A 23381-nucleotide genomic window follows, 5' to 3' on the forward strand; every position below is an offset into this window, starting at 1 on the left:
CCAAGTTTCCCTGGGCTCCCCCCGAAGCAAAGGCAGAGCAGAGCATGCTAGTGAGCCTGAGAACTGGGAAGTGCTCATAGGGGAGGAGCCTCCTCCTCCTAGTCCTGCCACTCACTACCTGCTCTTTCTAGGTTTGCCTTTGTCAGAGAAGGAAACTATGCTCACACCTAATTGGAAATTCCTTAATTCATTGTCCCTATTCATGGCAAGTAGAAGTCACATCTAATTAAGAACTAGGATATTGTCCTTTATTTAGCAATCAAATACAAGGAGCAATAGGAATTTTATGATATGGCATAGCCAATAACAGGGGGCTTTAGGAATAAGGGCCTCATGAACAGCAAACAGCACGATGACCAAAACACAACCTTAAAACACTGATACTTCTTAGTTAGAAAACAAGTCTAGTTAATTATGGGATCCTTAAAGGTTGAGACCACATGCTTTGAATACCTGGTGTCTGGCATCATGTCTGGCCTAATCTAGGGGTTAATAAATGGATAGGAGTGATGGCTCTATGAATGAATGGGTCTTCACAAAATTTTTCCTATCTGGCTAGGAACTTTGGCAATCACTCCTTTATCTGGGATCCCATAGCACTTATTTATTTATTTAATACTCACTTGGTACTTTTTTCCAGCACAAATTCTTCTGAGGGAAGTTAGTGGTGTGAAAGAGGTGGGAGTGGCAGGATTTAAGTGGTTTTCTTGACAATTTCTTTCTTTTACAACCAGATATTCAGTTTGGATTTTCTAGAGAAATTTGTCTAGGCAACTCTATAATGTTGGATGTAGATTATCCAGAGAATGGAAGTGAAAAATTTTGGGGACAGCACTAACTGGTTTGGCTCAGTGGATAGAGCATCAGCCTGTGGACTGAAAGGTCACAGGTTCGATTCCAGTCAAGGGCATGTACCTTGATTGCAGGCACATCCCCAGTGGGAGGTGTGCAGAAGGCAGCTGATCGATGTTTCTCTCTCATCAATGTTTCTAACTCTCTATCCCTCTCCCTTCCTCTCTGTAAAAAATCAATAAGATGTATTTTTTTTAAATATTTTTGGGACATCTTTTGGTAGAAGCAATCCTTGGAATTATAATACTTTCTCGATTCCTGCTTCTGGGCCACTGAGCGTCATTAGATGGGATTATCTTACTTTGTTGTTATTTGTATGACATCTTGCCTCTCCAATTCAATTTCATCTTTCTTAAAGTAGGGGATCATGTTCTAGTGCTTTATATCCATCAACAAATATTTGTTAATGAAACAGCATTAAATTATTTTGTATATGAAAACCTTCTAAGATGGGTTATGACAGTTTCATTTACCAGCTTTACCCTATTCGGATTTCTCATGTATCCACACTATTGTACAACCCAGAAGTCATCTGAGTGTTTCTGGCTCGAAGAAGTCTAGTTGAGGTCAACTGGAATCCTAATCCTTGCTCTTTAGCAGTCTAAAACTCATGACTCTCCCAGACTTCTGCTAGTCTCTATGGGGTTGCACATTTTCACAGATGTCTTAGCAACTAATGTCTTGCTTTCTTAGTTCATGGGTTCTCTTGATACCTCTATACCCGTGGTACTGAGATAGGACTCTGATTCCTCTCCTAGCTACATAAGTCAATTTATATGTGGAATATACTTTATTAAAGATTGGTTGAGGGGGAGGGTAGGTAATACCTCCTAAATATCAGGCACTGTTCTTACTGCTTTACATGTATTAACTTGGTTAATCCTTACAACAACCTATTAGGTAACTTTTATATTATCTCATTTTACCAAAGAAGAATCTGAGATAAGTGGTTTAAGTCCCTTATCCAGGATCACATGGCTAGTTAGAAATAGAGTCAGGATTCAAACCCATGCAGTCTGGCTCCAGAGTCTATGTTCTTAACCACTATAAACATTTCCTTTCTATTAAGTTGTTTTTTTTTTAATCCTCACCCGAGGATATTTTTCCATTGAGTTTTAGAGAGAGTGGAAAAGAGAGGGAAAGATAGAGGGAAACATCTATGTGAGAGAAACACATCGATTGGTTGCCTCCTGCACGAGCCTCAACCAGGGCCAGGGCTGGGGAGGAGCCTGCAACCAAGGTACATGCCCTTGACAGGAATTAAACCCGGGACCCTTTGGTCTGCAGGCCAATGCTCTGTCCACTGAGCCAAACTGGCTAGGGCAACATCTCCTTTCTAAAATAACCTTTTACCTCTTCACTCTTGGGAAATTTCTCTGACTGATTCACCCTATATCATGCCCTAGTCTTACTTTATCTCTCCAGTTCCTCACTTCATTTCCCTTCTCTGCCCTCGTACATCTAGTCTCCCCGCTCCTTCTTGGGGGAAAGTACTTCCTCTGTCACACATCTGTTTATCCATTACCCTTCGCTCCTGAAAAATACCTTAGAATTTCCCTATACTCTATGCAGCTTATGGAGGCAGTTTCCTAGTCAAAAACCATACATTTAGTAAGAGAAATCCTTATGCTACCCATTGAGATTATATATACATATATAGAGCACACTTATTATCTTTGTTAAAATCATAATGTTCAGATTTTAGAGCCCTGGTTTAAAAAAAGGATGTGGTCTGTGTAAATAATTTGCAGTTTTGAGCTTAAGAAGTTACTTGATAAATTTACTGATTTAGAATTAGGAAATCTAGATTTAAATCCTTGCTCCAACGCTTACCAGTTACATAATATTGGGCAATTCACTTGTCTTTACTAAGCATCATTTTTTAAATCTACAAAGTGGAAATAAGAACACTGTCTATTCATCACACAGTTGAAAGTATCAAAGAGATAATATATGTCAAGGAACTATATAAATTATAAAACTTTGTTTTAATAAAGCCATGAAGTTCCTATAACTTCCTCATTAATATATTACATTCCCCTTCAACCTCTAACTCCATTATATTGAAAATATTAGGGTTTAAGCACCAGCTTAATTTGTGGGACTGTAAGGTCTGTGAATGCTACATTTATCCTTTGAATTAGCAGAACCAGCTCAACTGTTTCACTCTAGTTGCTATGGTTACTGTGGATTTTTGGCCTGTTTTTCTTGAGAGGTTGCTAGCCTTCTGCTTAGGAGCTTCCCCTTGTAGATATGAAGCCAACTTCTAAAGCCTCATACACCATTCGGTGAATATACATTGTTGATATCAATAATTTCAAAATAACCGTGTCAAGACCTGATGTCATTAGAGTCTCACCTGTGTTTCATGGTTCCAGGCATTCCTGCAGGAAAGCATATCTGCAAAGCCAAACTCCCCCAAACTGGCTGTTTAGATTAGTTGGATTATGCTCAACTCTACTTGATCTGGAAATCGTTGCTTTTTCATAAGTTTCCTTCACACTGTCTCTCAGCGAGGTTATATAACTCTAAATCTTCACAATTACTCTGGCTATTATCTTTCTTATTTTTTTTTTACTTTATTTCTTTTGTTTCTGTTGTGTCTAGCCCATGGTTTTAGTATTAATAATTTTTAATCTCCCTACCCAGTGCCAGTTCTGACTTCTCTAGAGTGTATCATCTTTCCTTTCTCCTATCTCTTCTAGATGCTCCCCTAAGTCACTAAGCAGAAAGTGATTAGGGCAGATACTTCCAAGGTTCAGTATTTCCACCTCTCACTAAGATATATTTTAATCATATTTTTGGTGTTGAAGCCTTTCTACATCATTACAAACCATAAAGCAGAATTTATTTTATGGTGGGCTTGTCCTGGAACCCATGCAAAGCAATGTAGCTAATGAAGCACCAAAGGACTTAGTGCCTATTTATCAGTGCATTCCTGTGAGTGAGGTTACCATGGTAACATATTCTAAATTAAATGTACTGTAATTTAGATAAAAGGAAAACAACTCTTTGCAATTCTCCATAAACTTGTTTGCACAGGGTGATCATTGGATTAGTGGCTGGTTTCTTCTCCAGATGTCAAACTCATGAGGGCAGGGATTGTGTTTGTTTTCCCTGTTCATTCTATCTCTAGTGCTAGCATAGGGCCTGGTACGTAGAGACACTCAATAAATAAATGTTGAAACAGTACATGACTTCATAATAACATAAAAATCAAATAACTTTGCATACAACTTCTTATAGTGCCTTTGTCATTTTAAAAAATAAATAGGATGAATTAAATAGCATATGAAAATATGTTGGAAAGTGCTAAGCAAATATAAAATATATTAGTAGTATACACGAAAGAGTACAGGAGACTGGCAAAAGCTGTCAATTTATTATTTATGAAATGATAGAGGGCAGCACATTAAATGTGTGCTTTCATTTAGAATCCTTATCTTTATTTCAAGCATAAAAACACTTTTTCTCTGCTTGGGTATTGATATCTCAAAATATGTTTTCTTGCAGTATTCTTTCTACCAGCAGTTGCATGAACAAAAAAGGTCAGAAAAATTCTTCAAAGTTCTATATGACCGAATGAAGGCTGCTCAGAAAGAGATAAGATCAACTGTGACAGTGAATACCATAGACTTAGGTAACAAAAAAAGGGATGATGACAATGAATTGATGACATCTGGTCCACGAATAAGAGGTAAAGAAATATTTGTGTATTTGGGAGAGTAGAAGGAGAGAAAAGAGGCTAACACAGTGTTTAGATCTCACTTGCCTTTGTCATCTCACTTGTCTTAGTCTAATCATCCCAACCGTGGCTCTGAATATGGCATTCCATCCTTAAATTATTATGGTGATGGTGTTGACTTTGAAGCAACTCGGCAGACCAAACTCAAACAATGCATTATTAATGCAAAGCAACTACAGCAGATCCTTGAATATCGTTGTTTCATTCAACATAGATCCTTTCATTATGACATTGATGAGGTGCCAGAGGAACTTAACTCTTATTTATATTATTTAGCCTATGGTAAAATTGGTTTTGTTACGAGTCATTTTGCTTGAAGTCACAGAACCTGTGGGTGGCATTAAGGGAGGACCTACTGTAGTGATATGAAGATGTTTGATTTCATTGTGGGAGGCATGGTAAAAAAAAACAACACACAACAACTGCCCCAAACCTTCTGAGTATTAATGAAATTTCTAATTTAAGAACAGAAATTATAGCACTGATTCTAAAGAAAGATTCTTGGTTTTTCAAATAATAAAGTCATCTGTGTAGTAAATACAAATCGTAAGAAATTAACATTTTTGAAGTTTGCCATATTGTCCCACTTTCTTGTATTCATGAGCTCTCATACTTTATTTATCAGAAAGACATAAATCCTTCGAAAACTGGCTAAGCATTAAGACCTGATTTTAGTGTCCCAGTGCAAATTTAATTTTTTTAGTTGCTAGCTCAAGTTCCTTTGGGGAAATTATTGCACCTCTTGTCAAGGGGTTTTTTATTCAGTTGTTAAAGAATTTGGGTACCTGGTTGTCTTTTTATTTTAATTAGCAAAAGGAAATTAATTTAGAACTATAAGAGTGCTGCTTTGTTTTCAGTAAGAGATTCATCACTACATTTAAAAGAGGGAATGAAAGGGCAATTAACAGAAGCTTCTTCAGCAACATCCAAAGCGTACTGTGTATACAGAAGAGAAATGGATCCAGAAATAGACATTATGTGCACGGGATCAGAAGGGAGCAATGCCGAGGACAAGTCTGCAGAGGAAGTGACGATGAGTCCTGCAATTGCCATCATGCAGCCGATCCTGAGATTCCTTCAGTTACTATGTGAGAATCATAACCGGGAACTGCAGGTATTGTTCTAGTTTGTGTAAAAGCTGAGAAAACAGCCTACGGTTATAAGTAATTAAACTTGGATAAAAATAACAAGTAGTTTGGGAGAGTGTTTTGGAGAGATAATCAATAAAACCAATAGAGCTCTTCTGAAATGGGGAGGAACTTTTGTCTCTGAGTAATGAAATATGAAAGGAAAATCCCTTTATGCATGAAAAGTCGGGCTGGTCAGGTTTCATTCTTTGCATCCTCAGCTCATATCTTTTTAACTTTGGTGAGCATCATCTAATCCTAGTATTCTGGTATTAGTTGAGTAAGGTCACATTTGCTCATCTGTGCCTTCATAGTTTTATAGATTTCAGGGCATTTCATCATTTACAGTCTATTTCTTGAGTGAGGATACAGACTACACTTATATGTCTTTATTAGAAGTAGAGTTAACATAGCAGAGGGTTGTTGTTGTTTTTTTGCAACAGTGGAAGTCGATACCTTTGTAAATTAATATAGTCCTGCTCTTATATCTTCTTTGGTATATTTCCCTTTGTCAGATAGGGGTACCTAAGAATTTTGGCTTTTTTTTTGGGGGGGGGGCATTATTTGTACACACTGTTTACATCACCATGGCAAAACCACATGAAAGGTGAAATAGTTTCTAAGAACACATATCCAATATTAGAGAGACAGCAGAGTTTGAAGTTGTTTTCTTTAGTAAGTGCCTAGATCAGCAATTTTCAATGGGTATATCGTAAGAAGCACACTGGTGTGCCACAAGAATTTTTAAAACATGAAATACCTGACTATTCAGTCAGGGGCACTGACCTCTTTTCCCTTAGATAGTCAAATTTAAAAAATGACAACAGCCAACACAATAGCTGTCCAGTGCAAATGAATCAAAATTACCCTTATTTTTTTTTGTCAGATCAGCAAAAAACATAACTTTTTTTGTGTGCTACAGAATTTTAGTAATTAGTTTATGTGTGCCATGAAATTTTTAAAAAAATTGAAAATCGCTGGTCTAGACTACAGGTGTTCTGAATTGGTAAGATATGTAGATTTATGTAAATTTAATTAAATATTCTCCAAGGGGATACATTTGGAATTAATGGTAGAAGCCATGGCTCTTGGTGACCACTGCACCACACCTGGGAGAGGGCTGCTGCAGCGCTGTCGACAGACAAAGGCCAGACATATTACTTCCGGAGGGAGGACACTGGCTGTGCCTTCATGCTTATCCTGACCCACCTAGTCTGTAGATGTAGGAAATAGATATATTATGTAGAATCTGTTCAAATATTTCACTGATAGGAGTGTGGGATAAAATAATTTGGAAAATGCTACTTATAAAATAGTTTGTATTTATTAAGAATAAATGGTGGGTTTATCCAATAGCTAATATATAGAAGCAACCTAACGGATGAATGGATACACAAAATGTAGGGTACACATGGGATGGAATATTATTCAGCCTTAAAAAATGAAATTCTGACATATGCTACAACATGTATGAATCTTAGGACATTATGCTAAGTGAAATAAGTCAGTTACAAAAAGACAAATACTGTGTGATTCCACTTATATAAAGTACCTAGAGTAGTCAAATCATAGAACAGAAAGTAGAATGGTGGTTGCCAGGGGCTGAGGGAAGGCTGATGGGGGATTGGTAATAGGTATAGACTTTTAGTTTTACAAAATGAAAAGGGTTCTAGAGACATGGATGTTGATGGTATCTCAGCATTGTGAACATATTTAATGCCACTGAACTCTACACTTACTAGTAAAAGTGATTAAGGTGGTAAGTTTGGGGGTATTTTGCCACATACAAAAAATTGGGGGAAAATTACAAAAACAAACTAAAAGAAAAAAGAGTAAGTGGAAGAAATAAATTCAAGCAAATAAATCTATATATACAAAAGCCTAAGCGACCATTTGACTGTCTGACCGGTAGCTATGACACACAATAACCACCAGGGGGCAGATGCTCCGACCAGTAGCTATGATGCGCACTGACCACCAGGGGGCAGATGCTCAACGCAGGAGCTGCTGAGCTGCGGTGACTTGGCAGCTGCGGTTCTCTGGTGACGCACCAGGAACCAGAGAGGAGGGAGCTTGATTCCAGGGTGTGTCACCCGAGAACCACCCTCTGGTAATCCGGGATCCTTCTGGGGATTGAGCCAGTTTCAGACCAATCCCGCTGGCCAGGCCGAGGAACCCCACTGGTGTACGAATCTGTGCACCAGGCCTCTAATATATAAATATAAGTAATAAATTAAATTTAAAATTAAAGTTTTTATTTTTGTTTACCCTCTCACCAGGTTTACTCCCCCAAAGAAATTACTGCTAACAATTTGTCTTTCCTTCCAGAAATTTTTATGCACATATAAGCATGTCAACCTTTCTAAAAGCACATTATATAGTGTTCCTCAACTTGCTTTTTTTACTTAGCAGTATATTTTATTGCTAAATCACTTATTACTAGTTTATGTTTATATCAGTACATATTATGTACCTCATTTTTATAGCTTCACAATATTGCAGCATTTGGATTACTGTTATTTATTACGATGGCTATGGTTTGGTTTCCAGTTTTTGCTGTTACAGACAGGGTACAGTGAATCTCTTTGTGGAATATATAGAAATAATAACTTTGGGAAGTGGAGTTGTAAGTTAACTGAAAATTTTAATAAGCACTTCCAAGGTGGCCTCCATTTACTGTTTGAAGCTGCACTTTTTATAAGGGGTCATTTACTTGGAAAATTTGATTGTCTCTTTCCCTAATGAACTTCTTTATAGTTTCCTTTTCCTTCTTCTCTTCCTGTTACCTATTATTTAACTCTCTCTATATAGTTTCAGGATAATGACATTGAGAAATGCTTGGTAAGAATTATGCTGATATAGATGCTTGAGGAAAAAAACCTAAGTCTTCTTTTTTTCTTTTTTTTAAATCTAGGAGAAATTTAACAAATACAAACACTTTCTTATATAGAGCAATTCCATTTCACATTGCCATGGGGAGCAGAGCACACACTCACACAGAACTGAAAACAATTACACAGGGATTTTTTTTTTAACGCTTAGGTTATATTTTCTTTTGCCTTCAGAACTTCTTGAGGAATCAAAACAACAAAACAAATTACAACCTTGTCTGTGAGACCCTTCAATTTCTGGACTGCATTTGCGGAAGTACCACGGGTGGCCTGGGCCTGTTGGGTCTGTACATCAATGAGAAGAATGTAGTGCTGGTCAACCAGACTCTGGAAAGTTTGACTGAGTACTGCCAGGGCCCGTGCCATGAAAATCAGGTAACCGTGAAAGCCGTTCTCCACGCAAAACTATTCCTGACTCATTAGCAAAGGGATCCAATTGTTGAACGAGCCAACCCTTGTGTACATTTAAAAGATCTTCTTGCTTTGCCAGATGTTTTTATTTTCCTAAAAAAACATATAAGGACTGAATTATAGACAGGCAGATACTATGCCATCTTTTAATTTAATTTCATTGTAAAAGAAATTACATTTATCTGCATGAAAATGCTCCAGATAAAAATCAGACTTATCAGAAAGAGTGAAACATGTTTCTTCATCATTGCTCAGTTTTCGTCTCTTAGTGAATCTTCCCAGGATTTGAGGAATAAACTTCCTTTGGCTTCTATGGTTCCACTTAATCCGAAAGTTAAATGTTAATTATATTTTAAAGGTCAAAAAACTAAGGTGATTCTGTTATTTTATGCCATATGATTTCTAGGGCTTTTATGTTAAAGAGAAGTTATTTTTGTAACATTTTGTTTTCTAGACATGTATTGCTACTCATGAATCTAATGGAATTGATATTATCATTGCTCTGATCCTAAATGACATAAACCCTCTTGGTAAATATCGAATGGACCTGGTGCTCCAACTAAAGGTAGAGTAAATCCACTATTTAAAGGGGGCGCAGGGGAGAAGTGACATTGTCTATATAAAACTCCCTTTCAGAGTTCCCCAAATCTCCAAGTAGCTCTTGTAGAAACCAAGATATTGTCATATTTTCAGCTAGTGAATTGACAGAACGGGCTAGTGAAAGCACCATGCACACGAAATTCCTGATAAAATGTCAAATAAACTTTGAGGTCGTGTTCAATTGGAGGGTACTTTCCTGGAAGTCCTTTTAAGTGGTGCTTTGTTTCACTATGTCTCTTCTGTTGTTATTTTATGTTTTTTATTATATAGAAGAGCCAAAGGTGCTGAAACTCACTGCACCCGTTTTTAAAATTCACCTTGACTTCAGAATTCTAGCTGGCAAGTCACAGCTATTAGACTGTGGGAAAGGAAGGCTGCAGTTTCGTTTTATGGCCCTCTTCCTTCTAAAAGTTGTTTCCTTTTACATTAGAATCTTATTTCCCCCCAAAATTCTATAAGCCGTTTTCACACTGCCTTTGAGAAGGCACTTGAACTTAAACCGCACACGTACTTCCCAGCAGTTCCATTAATCAGAGCTCAGGAACAAGATGACATTACCAAAAAATTCCTTCAATTTTTTGTTCGAATGGGAATAACAAATGAAGGTACACAAGAAACTATATAAATCTGAAATACAAAGGCATGATATTCAGTGGAGGTGAATGATGAAAGACCACATTATTGTGTTTAGTGTTAAACAGGTAAACAAATCATTGGTTAAATAACAATTTTCCAGTTAAGACACGTCCGTCTAGTATCTTAGCAAAATGTAATTTTCACTTTGTATATTTATGGCCAAGAAGAATGATATTTCGATAATTCTGCTACTAAGTATAGATATTGATAGATAACATATATATGTACTGCTTATGTGAAGATTGTGCTAATGGCTTTTAATAAGAAAGTGTCTTACTTTAAGAGATGAGTTTGTATTTTTTCACTGTTTTCTGTTGCAGTGTGTATTGCTTTGGGTCCTTCCATCCATACATTAAAGCAAAGGTGATTCTTGTGTAGATTGAACTTGTGTCCTTTCCCTCATTAGCATCATGCTTCAGATAGTGAAGCCAGCCTAAGTCTACATGGCAGGCAGCTTCATCTGAGTTACTAGAAAAAAATGTTTATTTCATCTTAAATTCATCTTTAGCCATAATTCATAAAGATATAACTTATAAAAGCCTTGGCCTCTGGCTTTTTAAATCCTTTATTAGTCTAAAACAACCCCTTTAAATCTAATTTTTAATTGACATAACTTAATTACTGGATGATTCATCAATTTAAAACAAAGTATAGGCATCCTGATTATTTACAAGCCCAGACCTATCTATATATATAAAAGGCTAATATGCAAAGTGTCCCTGCGGGAGTTTGACTGGGAGACTGGGAGTTCTATCGCTTACTATGATGTGTGCTGACCACCAGGGGGTGGCACGGAACCAAGGAAGGCCCTGGCCAGCAGCCAAAAGGCCCCAATCGGCCCTGATCGCCAGCCAGGACTAGGGACCCTACCCATGCACGAATTTTGTGCACCGGGCCTCTAGTGTTAAATAACTAAATGATGGGGTATGACTTAAGAGTACAAATATATTCTTAGCTATTCAAATAAAAATGCTTTTTAGAAAAAGGATCATTTAAAATTGTATATATTACTAAGTACAATTTAGGTATACCTCTTCAAAATGTGACAGTTAGATAAATAAGGGTATGTAAAAAATACCAAATGAATGGGTTTGACTTGAAATATTTAAAGTATCATTATCTACCTAAACAATGAGGTGTGTGTACTTTTCTTTAAAAAAAAAAAATCAGGCTTTGACATAATGGCCAATATGACAATATTTATAAGACAGAATCATATATAGTGTCAAATTTTAGGGGGCTTCTCTGGGTAGGGTGCTTTTAATGATAAAATCTAGATAACATTATAGAGAAAAACTACATTAAAAATGTTAAGGTTTTATTTTATATCATTTATATAATTTTTCTTAGTTATTTATGATTCTAAGTATACTTTTTTCTATATATTCATTTACTATACAATTTTATGCATTTTTTATGCATATGTCTTGCCCTTTACTTTTTAATTTACATTTCCTAACTGATTTGTGACCATGAAGGGCTGAATCAGTAAATAGGTCATTTTGTTTTGTGTGGTTTTTTTTCCAAAGAAAGCCCTCTATTAACACTGACACGTGCATTTGATTTCTTGGTGTATATAGGCTTTTGTACTTTCAAATTGATTTAGATTTCAGTAGGTCATTTACAAAATTCTTATTCTTCCAACATAGTATAAAAAAGGAGATTTGTTAGAAAAAGTACCATAACGCCAATAGCATTCTGAAATTGGATGTATTTTAAAGCTATTATGTATTGGGCCTGCTGAGTGAGGTTCATTAGAGAAGACTGCTATTGTTGCTAAGGTTTTAGCTTTGAATTCTAGGGGTCATTTCAAATCACTCTAAGGATTTGAGCTCTCCTTTAAATCCAGAAACCTTATTTTTTAGGTATATTATTTGTACGGATGGGATGCTACATTATAAAAATGGGTTTTAGGATTGGTATAAATATGTAAAAATTTTAAATGAAACAGAAAAATTAATGCTACCTCCCCTGCAAAATGCTAAAATCTTTTCAGGATGGGTCCATGACATTGATATTGTTATCATCATCATCATCATCATCATCATCATCATCATCATTGATAGTCATTTAAAGATAGTCTTTAGATTTTACTTCTGAAAGAAAAAAAATAGTTGGATAGAATTTGGTATTAAAAACTGCTCAGTAAAATTAATTTGAACAACTTTAACAAAATCTGTGTAGAGATGTCTTCATACCAAACAACTGATTCAATTTAAGTTTTCATCCTGTAAGATGTTAATTTTGAGTCGCTGAGAACCACCTTAAAGCCATTTGACTCTACTTCTTTTGTGCTCTTATCAAAGATTATATGTGGAGATTGAGATGTTTTGAACATTACAAAAACACTGTAGAAATATCTCTCCAGTAGTTTTTATCATCGTGCAATTTGCCACAATTCTAGGGCAGCACTATTGAAAGCAATGTAAAGAAACCTCTTTCTAAATGTTGAGAATATTGTGTTTTATGGGTCAAGACTTTCTGTAACTCTGTGGTACCTGTTTTGGATTATAAATCAACTGTATCAGAAACATTTTTTATATCTATAGGTAAAAGTGTTTGAGATAACATATTTATAAACCAAATTAGAAAACCTCAAAGACAACATAAACTATTTTCATTCTTTATTAAACAAAAATAGAAAATATTATTCTTCTATAACCCAGGTGGTAAACATGTTGCTTATATACTGACATACTGTGGGACTAGATATCTGTAAATTTATATTGTATTTCTAACTCATGAATTTCCAATTTTATAGATTAATTTTCAGTAATTATTTTTTAAATTTAAAATTTTGATTTGATAACATGTATTAATGTTTCATGTTAAAATCAATTTGCTAAATTCTTTAAATTATATACCATTTATCTGAAATATGTCATTGATACTGGTTCACCTTACTGTCTTGTTAAAAATGTCATCATAGAAATGCCCATTAGGAAATAGTGAAAGAATATATGATAATATTTGAATGCATTATATATAAAGTCAGTCTTGTTTTTAAAACACCTTTGCACCAATATTTAAAATATCCCTTGTAACTTATCTCTCATGATTTATTATTTTTATTTTGTGTTGACAATAAAGTAAAACATCCTATTTAAAAATGCTAATAAGCCAAACCAAATTAGCAGTTTAAAATTCCGTTTGATTTAAAAAAAAATGGTCTTGGTAATCTCAATTAACAAAGGCAGGGGATCGTTAATCCATGAAATCGATTTTTTCTTGTGCGTTAACCCAGTCTGTTTCTCTAGAACAACGCCTCCAAGCTTTTGCTGGCCATTATGGAAAGCAGACATGACAGCGAGAATGCAGAAAGAATTCTTTTTAACATGAGACCCAGGGAACTGGTAAGGAAACTTTTGAAACCCATGTTAATATGTATCACTAAAAGGGATAAGTTTGTAGTGTGCATGTCAAGAAAAAGTCTAGTGACTTTCACTGCTCTACCAAGGCATAACGACACCTTACAAATATCTCAGAAGGCCTCATGAGGGCAAAGGCCAGTGTGATTTGGGTCCTTATCATTTCATTGGTTTATACACTCTTAGCACTAAACTATCTGCAAAGTCTTTTGACAGGAAAAAGAAAAGTTTGCTTTAGTTTCTGTGTTGGAATATATGAGGAAGGTATGTGAGACAAATGTTTGTACCACTCAAAAATTATATTTATACCTCTTTCTGAACAATGAAAATAAAATCAGTATCTTTTGTACTTGTTTTTATCAGTGAAATATTGCATAATGCTTGTTCTAGAGAAAATTGGAGATTTGATGGGAATTCCACAGAAATCATATTGTACAAGTTATATTTTTCTCCTCATGTGTGACATGGAAATGATGGAGTAATATCACCATACCTTAAAAGCATCGGGTTTCAAAAGCATTGACAACATCCTCAAACCTTATAGCTCGATGCTCCAATGACTAATGGTTCTTCTTACGAGAACCATTGTTAGTGTTATGAGAAAATTCTATGGAAAGCACTCTTTTGCTTTCTTTTTAATAGTAAGGAAGGAGCCCTGGCTGGGTAGCTCAGTTGGTTAGAGCATCATCCCAATATGCCAAGGTTGTTGGTTAGATCTCCAGTCAGGGCACATACAAGAATCAACCAATGAATGCACAGATAAGTGGAAAAACAAACCAACGTTTCTCTCTCTCAAATCAATAAAATAAATAAATAAATAAATAAATAAATAAAAAATAAATAAAAAGGAATGGAGTCAAGGATGGAAGATAAAGTGAACAATAAGATACATTTTGATTTACCATATGTATAGTGAGAGCCTCGTATCTGCAAAGCAGTGGGCTGAGTAAGGAGAGTTTGCTTTAGTTTGTATATTGGAATATATTGGGAAGGTATGTAAAAAATGTTTATATCCCTCAAACATTATATATCTTTCTGAACAATAAAAATTGATATTGTATTTATGGTTAAAAGGGGCAATGGGTTATATATTTACTCAAGAACAGCACTGTACAATAGCCTGTTGAAAATACTGTTTTCTCTGCCTACAACACGTTTATCTCATCATCCACTTCCTCCTTATGGCCCACCCTCAACCTCTTGACTCAGTTAGTGCCCATGCCCTATGCTTAATTAGTACCTCAAACTTAAGTCTTGCTGTAGGATTATTGTGTTCATCGCTTTTTAAAAAGTATACGTATTTTTATTGATTTGAGAGAGAGAGAAAAGGAGAGAAAGAAACATTGATATGAGAAATATCTATCAACTGCTTCCTGCATGTCCCCTAGTGGGGATAGAGCCTGCAACCCCCGGCATGTGCCCTGACTGGGAATAGAACCTGTGACCTTTTAATGCATGGCATGACACTCAACCAACTGAGCCACAAAGGCCAGGGCACCCTCTAGATCAGCTGTCGCCAACCAGAGCACCGGTGGTCTGTGAGGTCTGAAAGGTTGGCGGCCGCTGCTCCCGATGGTGTTCATCACTTGAGGGCAGATGCTCTATTGTATCCACCATTGGGTCCTCAGTGCAGAGGATGATGTCCACCACCATGGATCCCTGTGACCTAGAAGGCACTTAATAAATAACGGCTAGATATTACAGTTCCAGAGTCTCCTAATTCATTGGAACTTATGACACTGTCAGCATTCAAAAATCAAAGCAAAATTCTCCAAGGAAAACAAAGAATATTGTAGGGAAATACTTCTGTGCTAATTTAGCTAAAGATTGTTTCCAAGACCATTTTCATTTAGAGCTCTTTGATACTTTTCAAGTCTTAGGAAGCATTCTAGCATTTAATTACATCTCACGGGCAGTGTAAAATGCATGTTGTTTGTGGCATTCCAAGCCTTGCTGTTCCCCTTTGTGTCTGTGATAGGTGGATGTGATGAAGAATGCCTATAACCAAGGATTGGAATGCGACCATGGAGACGATGAGGGTGGAGATGATGGTGTTTCCCCGAAAGATGTTGGACACAATATTTACATTCTGGCCCATCAGGTATGATGTTTATATCTTCATATGATTTTTGTGTATGGTGTAAATTGTCTTTACATAATTAATTTCTAGCTTCATATACTGTGGTCAGAAAAGATGGTGGATATAATTTCAATCCTCTTAAATTTATTAAGATTTGTTTTGTGGCCTAACATATGATCTATCTGGGAAAATGTTCAATGTGCGTTTGAGAAGAATGTGTATTCTTTGGATGCAATGTCCTATAAATATTTGTTAGTCCATCTGGTTTCATTTAAGGCCAGTATTTCTTTATTGATTTTTCTGTCCAGATTATCTGTTCATGGATGTAAGTGGGGTATTAAAGTACCTCACTGTTATTGTATTGCTGCCTATTTTCCCCATTAGGTCTGTTAATATCTGCTTTATATATCTAGGTGCTCCTATATTGGGTACCTAAATATTTACAAATGTCATATCTTCTTGTTTTTTTAATTTTTATTTGCATTCATTAGGATGACATCCTATATAATAAAAGGCTAATATGCAAATCGACCAAATGGCAGAACGACCAGTCGCTATGACATGCACTAACCACAAGGGGACATACACTCAATGCAGGAGCTGCCCCTTGGTGGTCAGTGTGCTCCCACAGGGGGAGTGTTGCTCAGCCAGAAGCCAGGCTCATGGCTGGCGAGCGCAGCAGTGGTGGCAGGAGCCTCTCTCACCTCCAAGGCAGTGCTAAGGACCCCTTGTGGGGAGCAGGCCTAAGCAGGCAGGCGAACATCCCCCGAGGGGTCCCAGACTGGGAGAGGGTGCAGGCCGGGCTGAGAGACCCCCCTCCCCACAGTACACAAATGTTGTGCACTGGGCCTCTAGTTGGTTAATAAAATTATATAGGTTTTAGGTATATAATTCTATAATACATCATCTTTATATTGTGTTCACTACCCAAATAGAGTCTCCTTCCATCACCATTTATCCTCCCTTTACCCTCTTCTACCTCCCCCTCCTCACACCCTTTTCTTCTGGTAATCACCATGCTGGTGGTGTCTGTGTCTGTGAAATTTTTTTTCTTTGCTTAATTCCTTCACCTTTTCCACCCAGCCCTGAAGCCCCCTCCACTCTCATAGCTATCAGTCTGGTCTCTGTATCTATGAGTCTGTTTCTATTTCTTTTGTTAGTTCATTTTGTTCAATAGATTCCACATATAAGTTAAATCACATGGTAATTGTATTTCTCTGACTGGTAGTATGATTCCTTCAATTCTGTTTTTCTTTCTCAAGATTGTTATAGTTATTCGGCGTCTTTTGTGCTTCCATATAAATTTTTGGAATATTTGTTCTGGTTCTATTAAATGCACCATTGGTATCTTGATAGGAATTGCGTTGAATCTATAGATTGCTTTGGGTAGTATGGACATTTTAATTATGTTAATTCTTTTTATCCAGGAATGTGGTATATGCTTCCACTTATTTGTATCTTTATCAGTTTCTTTCTTCAGTGTCTTATAATTCTCCAAGTGCAGATCTTTTACATCCTAGGCCAAATTTATTTTTAGGTATTTTTTAATGCAATTTTAAATGGGATTGCTTTCTTAGTTTCCTTTTCTGATAGTTCATTATTGGTGTATAACATTGTAACTGATTCCTAGATATTTATTTTGAATCTTGCTATTTTACTGAATTCATTTATCATTTAGCAGTTCTAAAGAATCTTTAGGGTTCTCCATATATAGTATCATATTATCTGCAAATAATGTTTTATTTCTTCCTTTCCAATTTGATGCCTTTTATTTATTTTTCGTGTCTGATTGCTGTGGCCAGGACTCTAGTACTATTGAATAAGAGTGGTGAGAGCAAACTCATATCTTCTTGTTGGGTTGACCATTTTATCATTATCTTCTTTATCTCTTATTAAACTCCTGTTTTTAAGATTTATTTTGTTTGATATAAATGTAGCTACTCCAGCTTTCTTTTGGTCTCCATTTGCATGGAATATATTTTACCATGCCTTCATTTTCAATCTATGTGTGTTCTTACATGTGAAGTCTTTTGTTTGCAGTATATAGATGGTCTTGTTTTTTTTATCCATTCAGTTACTCTATCTCTTTGGTTAGGGAATATTGTCCATTTATATTTAAAGTAATTATTGATACGTTTGTGCATTTTTCATTTTATTAATTATTTTCTGGGTGTTTTTGTAGTTCCTCTCTGTTCCTTTCTTCTTCTCTTGCTCTCTTCCTTTGTGCTTTGATTATTTTCTTTTGTGGTATGCCTATTTTTTTCTCCTTATTATTTGTGTATTTACTATAGTTTTTTGTTTTGTGGTTATTATGAGGCTTACATATAACAACTTATGTTTATAAGAATCTATTTTAAGTTGATAACAACTTCAGTTTGATCTCATTGTAAAACTCAACATTTACTCCACACATTTTATGTTTTTGATGTCACATTTTACATCTTATTATTACCTGGTATGTCCCTTAACTGATTATTGTAATCATAGTTATTTTTACTGCTTTTGTTTTTTAACATTTATAATAGCTTTGTAAGTGTTAAATTTACTACCTTTGCTATATATTTACATTTACAGTAAAATTCTAAAAGATGTTGCTATTGATTGTAATACAGTTGGATCATTGAGAAGATTTTTAGGTCTCTCATAGTGTATCTGTATCTATATATCTATATCTATATCTATATCATCTATATCTATATCTATATCAATGTGTATATGACAGAAAAAAGATAAGGGCAGATGGGTTATAGCTGGAAGAACCAAAAAGTATTTTAGGTATTGAGGAACTAAAAGCTAAGATGAAGGACAAGTTGAAGGAAGTAGAACACAGAGATTTAGAATGTGGAAAGGATGTAGTTTTAGAGAGAAAGAGAAACCAGGTGACAGGAATTAATTGAGTCAAGCTAGAAAAGGAATGACTAGAGATTGAATGTGAGTGGAAAGTAAAATCACAGGTTGAGAATTAAAATAATATTGGCTACTATAACAAATAGAGAAATGTGGTGACACAGCATATGTGTGAGAGCAAAGAGTTACTTCAGAAGCAGTAGCATTGTTGAAGGGAATCAGCAATGCAGAGTAGGGCAGGGTGAGCAGTAGAAAGTTGGGGAATATAGCCACTCATGCTTTCTTGACTGAAAGCTGGTTTTGCTCTGTCTGGGGAGGTTATTCCTTCTGTATGAGTGAGCAACGTCATTAACAAGACCCGATCATGGAGCTTTCCAGTGGGAAATGAACAACCAGACAAGTGAAGTCACCACTGGAAGCAGCAAGAGTGATAGATATTTGAGCCACATTACATTGTCCATACAGACAATGCTTAAAAATGCAATCTCATATTACTAGTATAATGTGAGTAACCATGAAAATGCCAAGGTTTAGCCCTGGCTGGTTTGGCTCAGTAGTTAGAGCACCCATCGGGCTGTGGAACAATGGGTCACAAGTTCTATTCCCAGTCAAGGACATGTACTTTGGTGGCAGGTTCAATCTCCAGCCCCGGTTGGGGCGCAAGCGGAGGGAACCAATCAATGTGTCTTTCTCCTCTCTCTCTCTCTCTCTCTCCCTCTCTCTCTCCCTCTCTCTCTTCTCTCTCTCTCTCTCTCCCTCTTTCCCCCTCCCCTCCCTTACACTCTTTCCAAAAATCAATGGAAAAAAAACATCCTCACTCCTCAGGGAGGATTAAAAAAAAAGTCAAAATCAAGAAAGGACTTATGTGAGGTCAGTTAAGTTTTAAGCAGTAAGTATAAGAGTAGAGAATACAAATTTAACAACAGGTTAAGTGGATATTGAGAAGAATGGAGAATGAAAATAGTGAATGCATAAGCTAGTCATAAATCAAAAGGTAATGATACAAAACATGAAAGAAGTTAAAAATAAAGACAGCATAAAAGGCAATGATTTTGAAGGATTTGAGTTTATGAGAATGCTTGGAGATGACAGATTCTATTCAAGGATAATGGTGAAATTGTCCAAGGAATGGGAATTCAGAAGCAGTGAAAAAGTAACAAGGGGTTAAAAACAACGTACTGAAATGAAGAGATGTGAAAATGGCTTGAATGGATATGTAGAGGTTTATTAATTTTTCAAAACAAAAGTGTTAGAAAAGCAGTAGTTTGCAGAGCCATGATGGTACAATATAGAAGTACATGAAGAAAGACAGACTCCTGGAAGAATATGTCAGACTGAGTAAGGAGAAGATGCTGAATTGCTGAATCCTTTAAACCTTGTGATTAAATTGTAAGAGTGTAAATATTAAATAAGAGTCCATATGGGTTCTTTCTAGGAACTCAATGAGAGGATAGGTAAAGACCAAGTAGTTAGCATAATAAATGTGAGAGGTCAGTCAGAAGGCTGATGGACCTTGGGCTTTAGCAAGGGCTAAAAGCTATGCACCTATTGTTATGTCGAGACAATGGTGGCTGAAGGCAATCTCCTAACCTGATAATATTTTACTGTTTACCAAACCTTACCTTTGATATGTCTGTTTGGTTTGCTAAAGGGCAAATGTATATTCTAGTAAATAAAAAGCTATGGGTCCGGACATTCAGAGAGCCATTCTACTAGAGAAGGGCCTCTGCCTGGTTCCCCCAATAATTTCTAAATTTATATTTCTTATATAGTATATCCATTTGCATGTGGCCCCTTCTCCAGATTCTGAATCCTTGCTGCAAAAGGTTGTGGCAGGTAGGAATGGCAAAATATATAGAACAATGTATATAACAGACATCTGCTTATTTTCTTATAGTGACACAGAGAGTTATTACCTTGCCAGGTTTTAAATGTATTTTCATGAACAATTCAGCTTTCACCCATTAAAGAGAGCACATGGTGCTCTTTTGATCTTCCCACCGTGACTTCTTTGGCACTCTCTGTGCTAGGATATGATATTTGGTTTCTTGCGAGGCCCAACACAGTTGCTGAGTTCCTTATAATCCTGTTGTCCAAATAGCTACCACACCAAGGCACAAACACAAAAGAATGGTGATTGTAAGCTTTGCTGCCAGAGGGAGCCATGTAGCTGTGCTCCAAGGGTTTGGTTGAGTCCAGGTTTAAAGGCTTTCTTTCATTGTGACTATGGGATCATTCGGCCCCTGCATGCTGATGACTATGCAGATTGGTTTCTGCCTTTGCACGGTTCAGTAATTCCAAACCCAAGGTTCAACTTCCTCCTTGTTTTACTATTATCATCTTTTGTACAGACAGTTTATTTTGGTGCCCTCAGACTTTCAATTTTTGTTGTTATTCTTTTTATGGCAGTGAGGTAGTTCTGCTTTTCCTACTGTGACAGCCTTTTTGGTCGTTCTTGTGGTTGGTGTTACAAGAAACAAATAATGCTTCTTGTAAGTGCCTTGTCTGATCTACATAAAACTATAAATACTTTAAAAAGGGAATTTCTTAAGTTCTGATATTATTGGGTCATGAAGAGAATTTCCTTAAAATTAAGATATGTGTCCTTTTGGGTTTTCTGTCATCCACATGCTCTCCTCACAGCCTTCTAGGCTTGTGTGGTCTTTTTTTTTTTTTACATTCTGCTTTCTTCCTGTTCTTTTTCCTCTTTATTCCTGTGTTTCTATACAATAGTCACTGCCCACAGTTTAGACAATTGTTCAGTACTTTGGATATGTTTAACATATATTAGGCCATATTGTTTCTCTGGTCCCATGGACCAATTTTTGTTTTTCTGTTTGAGACCTTTTATTTTCTCCCCCAGCTTTATTGAGATATAATTGACATATAATAACATTGAGTAAGTTTAAGGTATATGATGCATTGAGTTTATACATTTGTTTATTGTTAAATGACTACCAACATAGCATTAGCTCACAACTCCATCCAGTTGCATAGGTGAGAACTTATAAGATCTACTCTCTTGGCAACATTTCAATTATATAGTACATTATTATTAGCCACAATCACTAGGCTACACATAACATCCCCAGAATTTGTTAATCTTATAACTGGAAGTTTATACCTTTTGGCCAATATCTCCCCATTTCCTCCACCTCCCAACCCCTGATAACCACTCTACTTTCTCTTTCTCTGATTTTGACATTTTTAGATTTCACATAAAAGTGATATTATGCAGTATTTGTCTTTCTCTGTCTGATTTATTTCATTTAGCATAATGCCCTCAAGGTTCCTCCAAGTTGTTGGAAATAGCAATATTTCCTTCTTTCTTATAGATGAATAAGATTCCACTGTGTGTGTGTAAACACACACACACACATACACGCACACACACACACACACGATGGGGTAAAAGTGAGTATGCTAAACACAGAGTTAATAAAGCTGTTGTAATCATAATACACACACACACACACACACACACACACACACACACACACATACACTGAGTGGCCAGATTATTATGTGTTCAGAGATCATAATAATCTGGCCACTCAGTGTGTGTATGTGTGTGTGTGTGTGTGTGTGTGTGTGTGTGTGTGTGTGTGTGTGTGTATATATATATATATTACATTTTATCCATTCATCCATTGATGGATAGTTAGGTTTTTTAATATCTTGGGTATTGTGAATAATGCTGCTATGAATATGTGATACCCTCTGTTTTAATACCTACTAGAATAAGAAGTATATGGAGAAATATTATATACTTTACAGGACGAGAAGGAGTATTAGATAGCAAACCACTAGAAAGCAAAAATAACTCCTGGGCTCATAAAGCAAGAAAGAATGTATCACTTTAAACTGGCTGTATGAAATTGTTTTTAAAATACAGGCTTTAAAACTTTTCATGAGCGTTTCCCCATCTTACTAAATGGTCTTGAGATTGTAATTTTAATGTCTGCATAATTGTTCATTGTTTGAATGTACCATAATTTATTGAGTCACTCCTTATTGTTAGACATTTAGGTTTCTAATGTTTTTGATATTATAAATTATGCCGTGATTAATATCCTCATACATTAATCTTTGCCTGCTATGCTGATTCTTTCTCTAGATTGAATTCCAAGAAGTTTAATTACTAGGTCGCAGGTAGTAACTATTTTATGGTTATTGATGCATATTATAAAATTGTTTCTCACAGTGTGTGATTATAAAATTGTTTTTACAGAATCTTATTGGATTCTAAAATTAAGACCATTTAAAAATATTTTCTAAGCTAATAGTGTTTAGAACATAGTAACCCCTCAATAAATGTGTGTTAAATAAATTAATGAATTGTAGATTAAATGGGATTTAATTTTAAGTCACATATTTGGGATTACTAATAAAATGGACTATTTTTAAATATGTTATTTGCTCATTTCTTGTCTCTCTTGTGAATTACTTAAAACTGTGTTTATCCATACTGTTCAGGTTTATTTTTTCCCAGTGAATTTTAATTAAGGTCAATAACCCTTAGTCATCATTGTATTATCTACTTCTCCCTGATTTATTTTCTCTGTAAATATTTTAACAATAGTTTTCTTTCATAACCTTGAGATCTGTTAAACATTCACCTAAATTTTATTCTAATGTATAATTAATTTAGGTTTTGTAATTAATTATATAATTTTTCATGTTATCTTGCAGAGATGCTAACTCATCTCTAAAGATATAGTCCAAGACTTAGCAACAGCAATCTATTCGGACAGGGTTTGTAGGAGTTGCGTGGGTGTGATGTAGAGCATGGGTCACAGAGAGACCTTTAGTAGAAGAGATCGG

General features: G+C 35.8%; 1 protein-coding gene across 1 annotated transcript in view; it reads left to right on the forward strand.

Moving 5' to 3' along the window:
- ITPR2 (inositol 1,4,5-trisphosphate receptor type 2) overlaps positions 1 to 23381 on the forward strand; it is a 428506-nt gene that overhangs the window by 286479 nt on the left and 118646 nt on the right. Inside the window, exons 40-45 of the mRNA XM_054719205.1 lie at positions 4366 to 4549; positions 5455 to 5711; positions 8790 to 8990; positions 9481 to 9591; positions 13520 to 13615; positions 15609 to 15731. Of these exons, the coding sequence (XP_054575180.1) occupies positions 4366 to 4549; positions 5455 to 5711; positions 8790 to 8990; positions 9481 to 9591; positions 13520 to 13615; positions 15609 to 15731 (972 nt within the window). The remainder of the gene's footprint in view (positions 1 to 4365; positions 4550 to 5454; positions 5712 to 8789; positions 8991 to 9480; positions 9592 to 13519; positions 13616 to 15608; positions 15732 to 23381) is intronic.

Source organism: Eptesicus fuscus, chromosome 7, assembly GCF_027574615.1.
Source record: "Eptesicus fuscus isolate TK198812 chromosome 7, DD_ASM_mEF_20220401, whole genome shotgun sequence".
Classification (NCBI taxonomy): domain Eukaryota; kingdom Metazoa; phylum Chordata; class Mammalia; order Chiroptera; family Vespertilionidae; genus Eptesicus; species Eptesicus fuscus.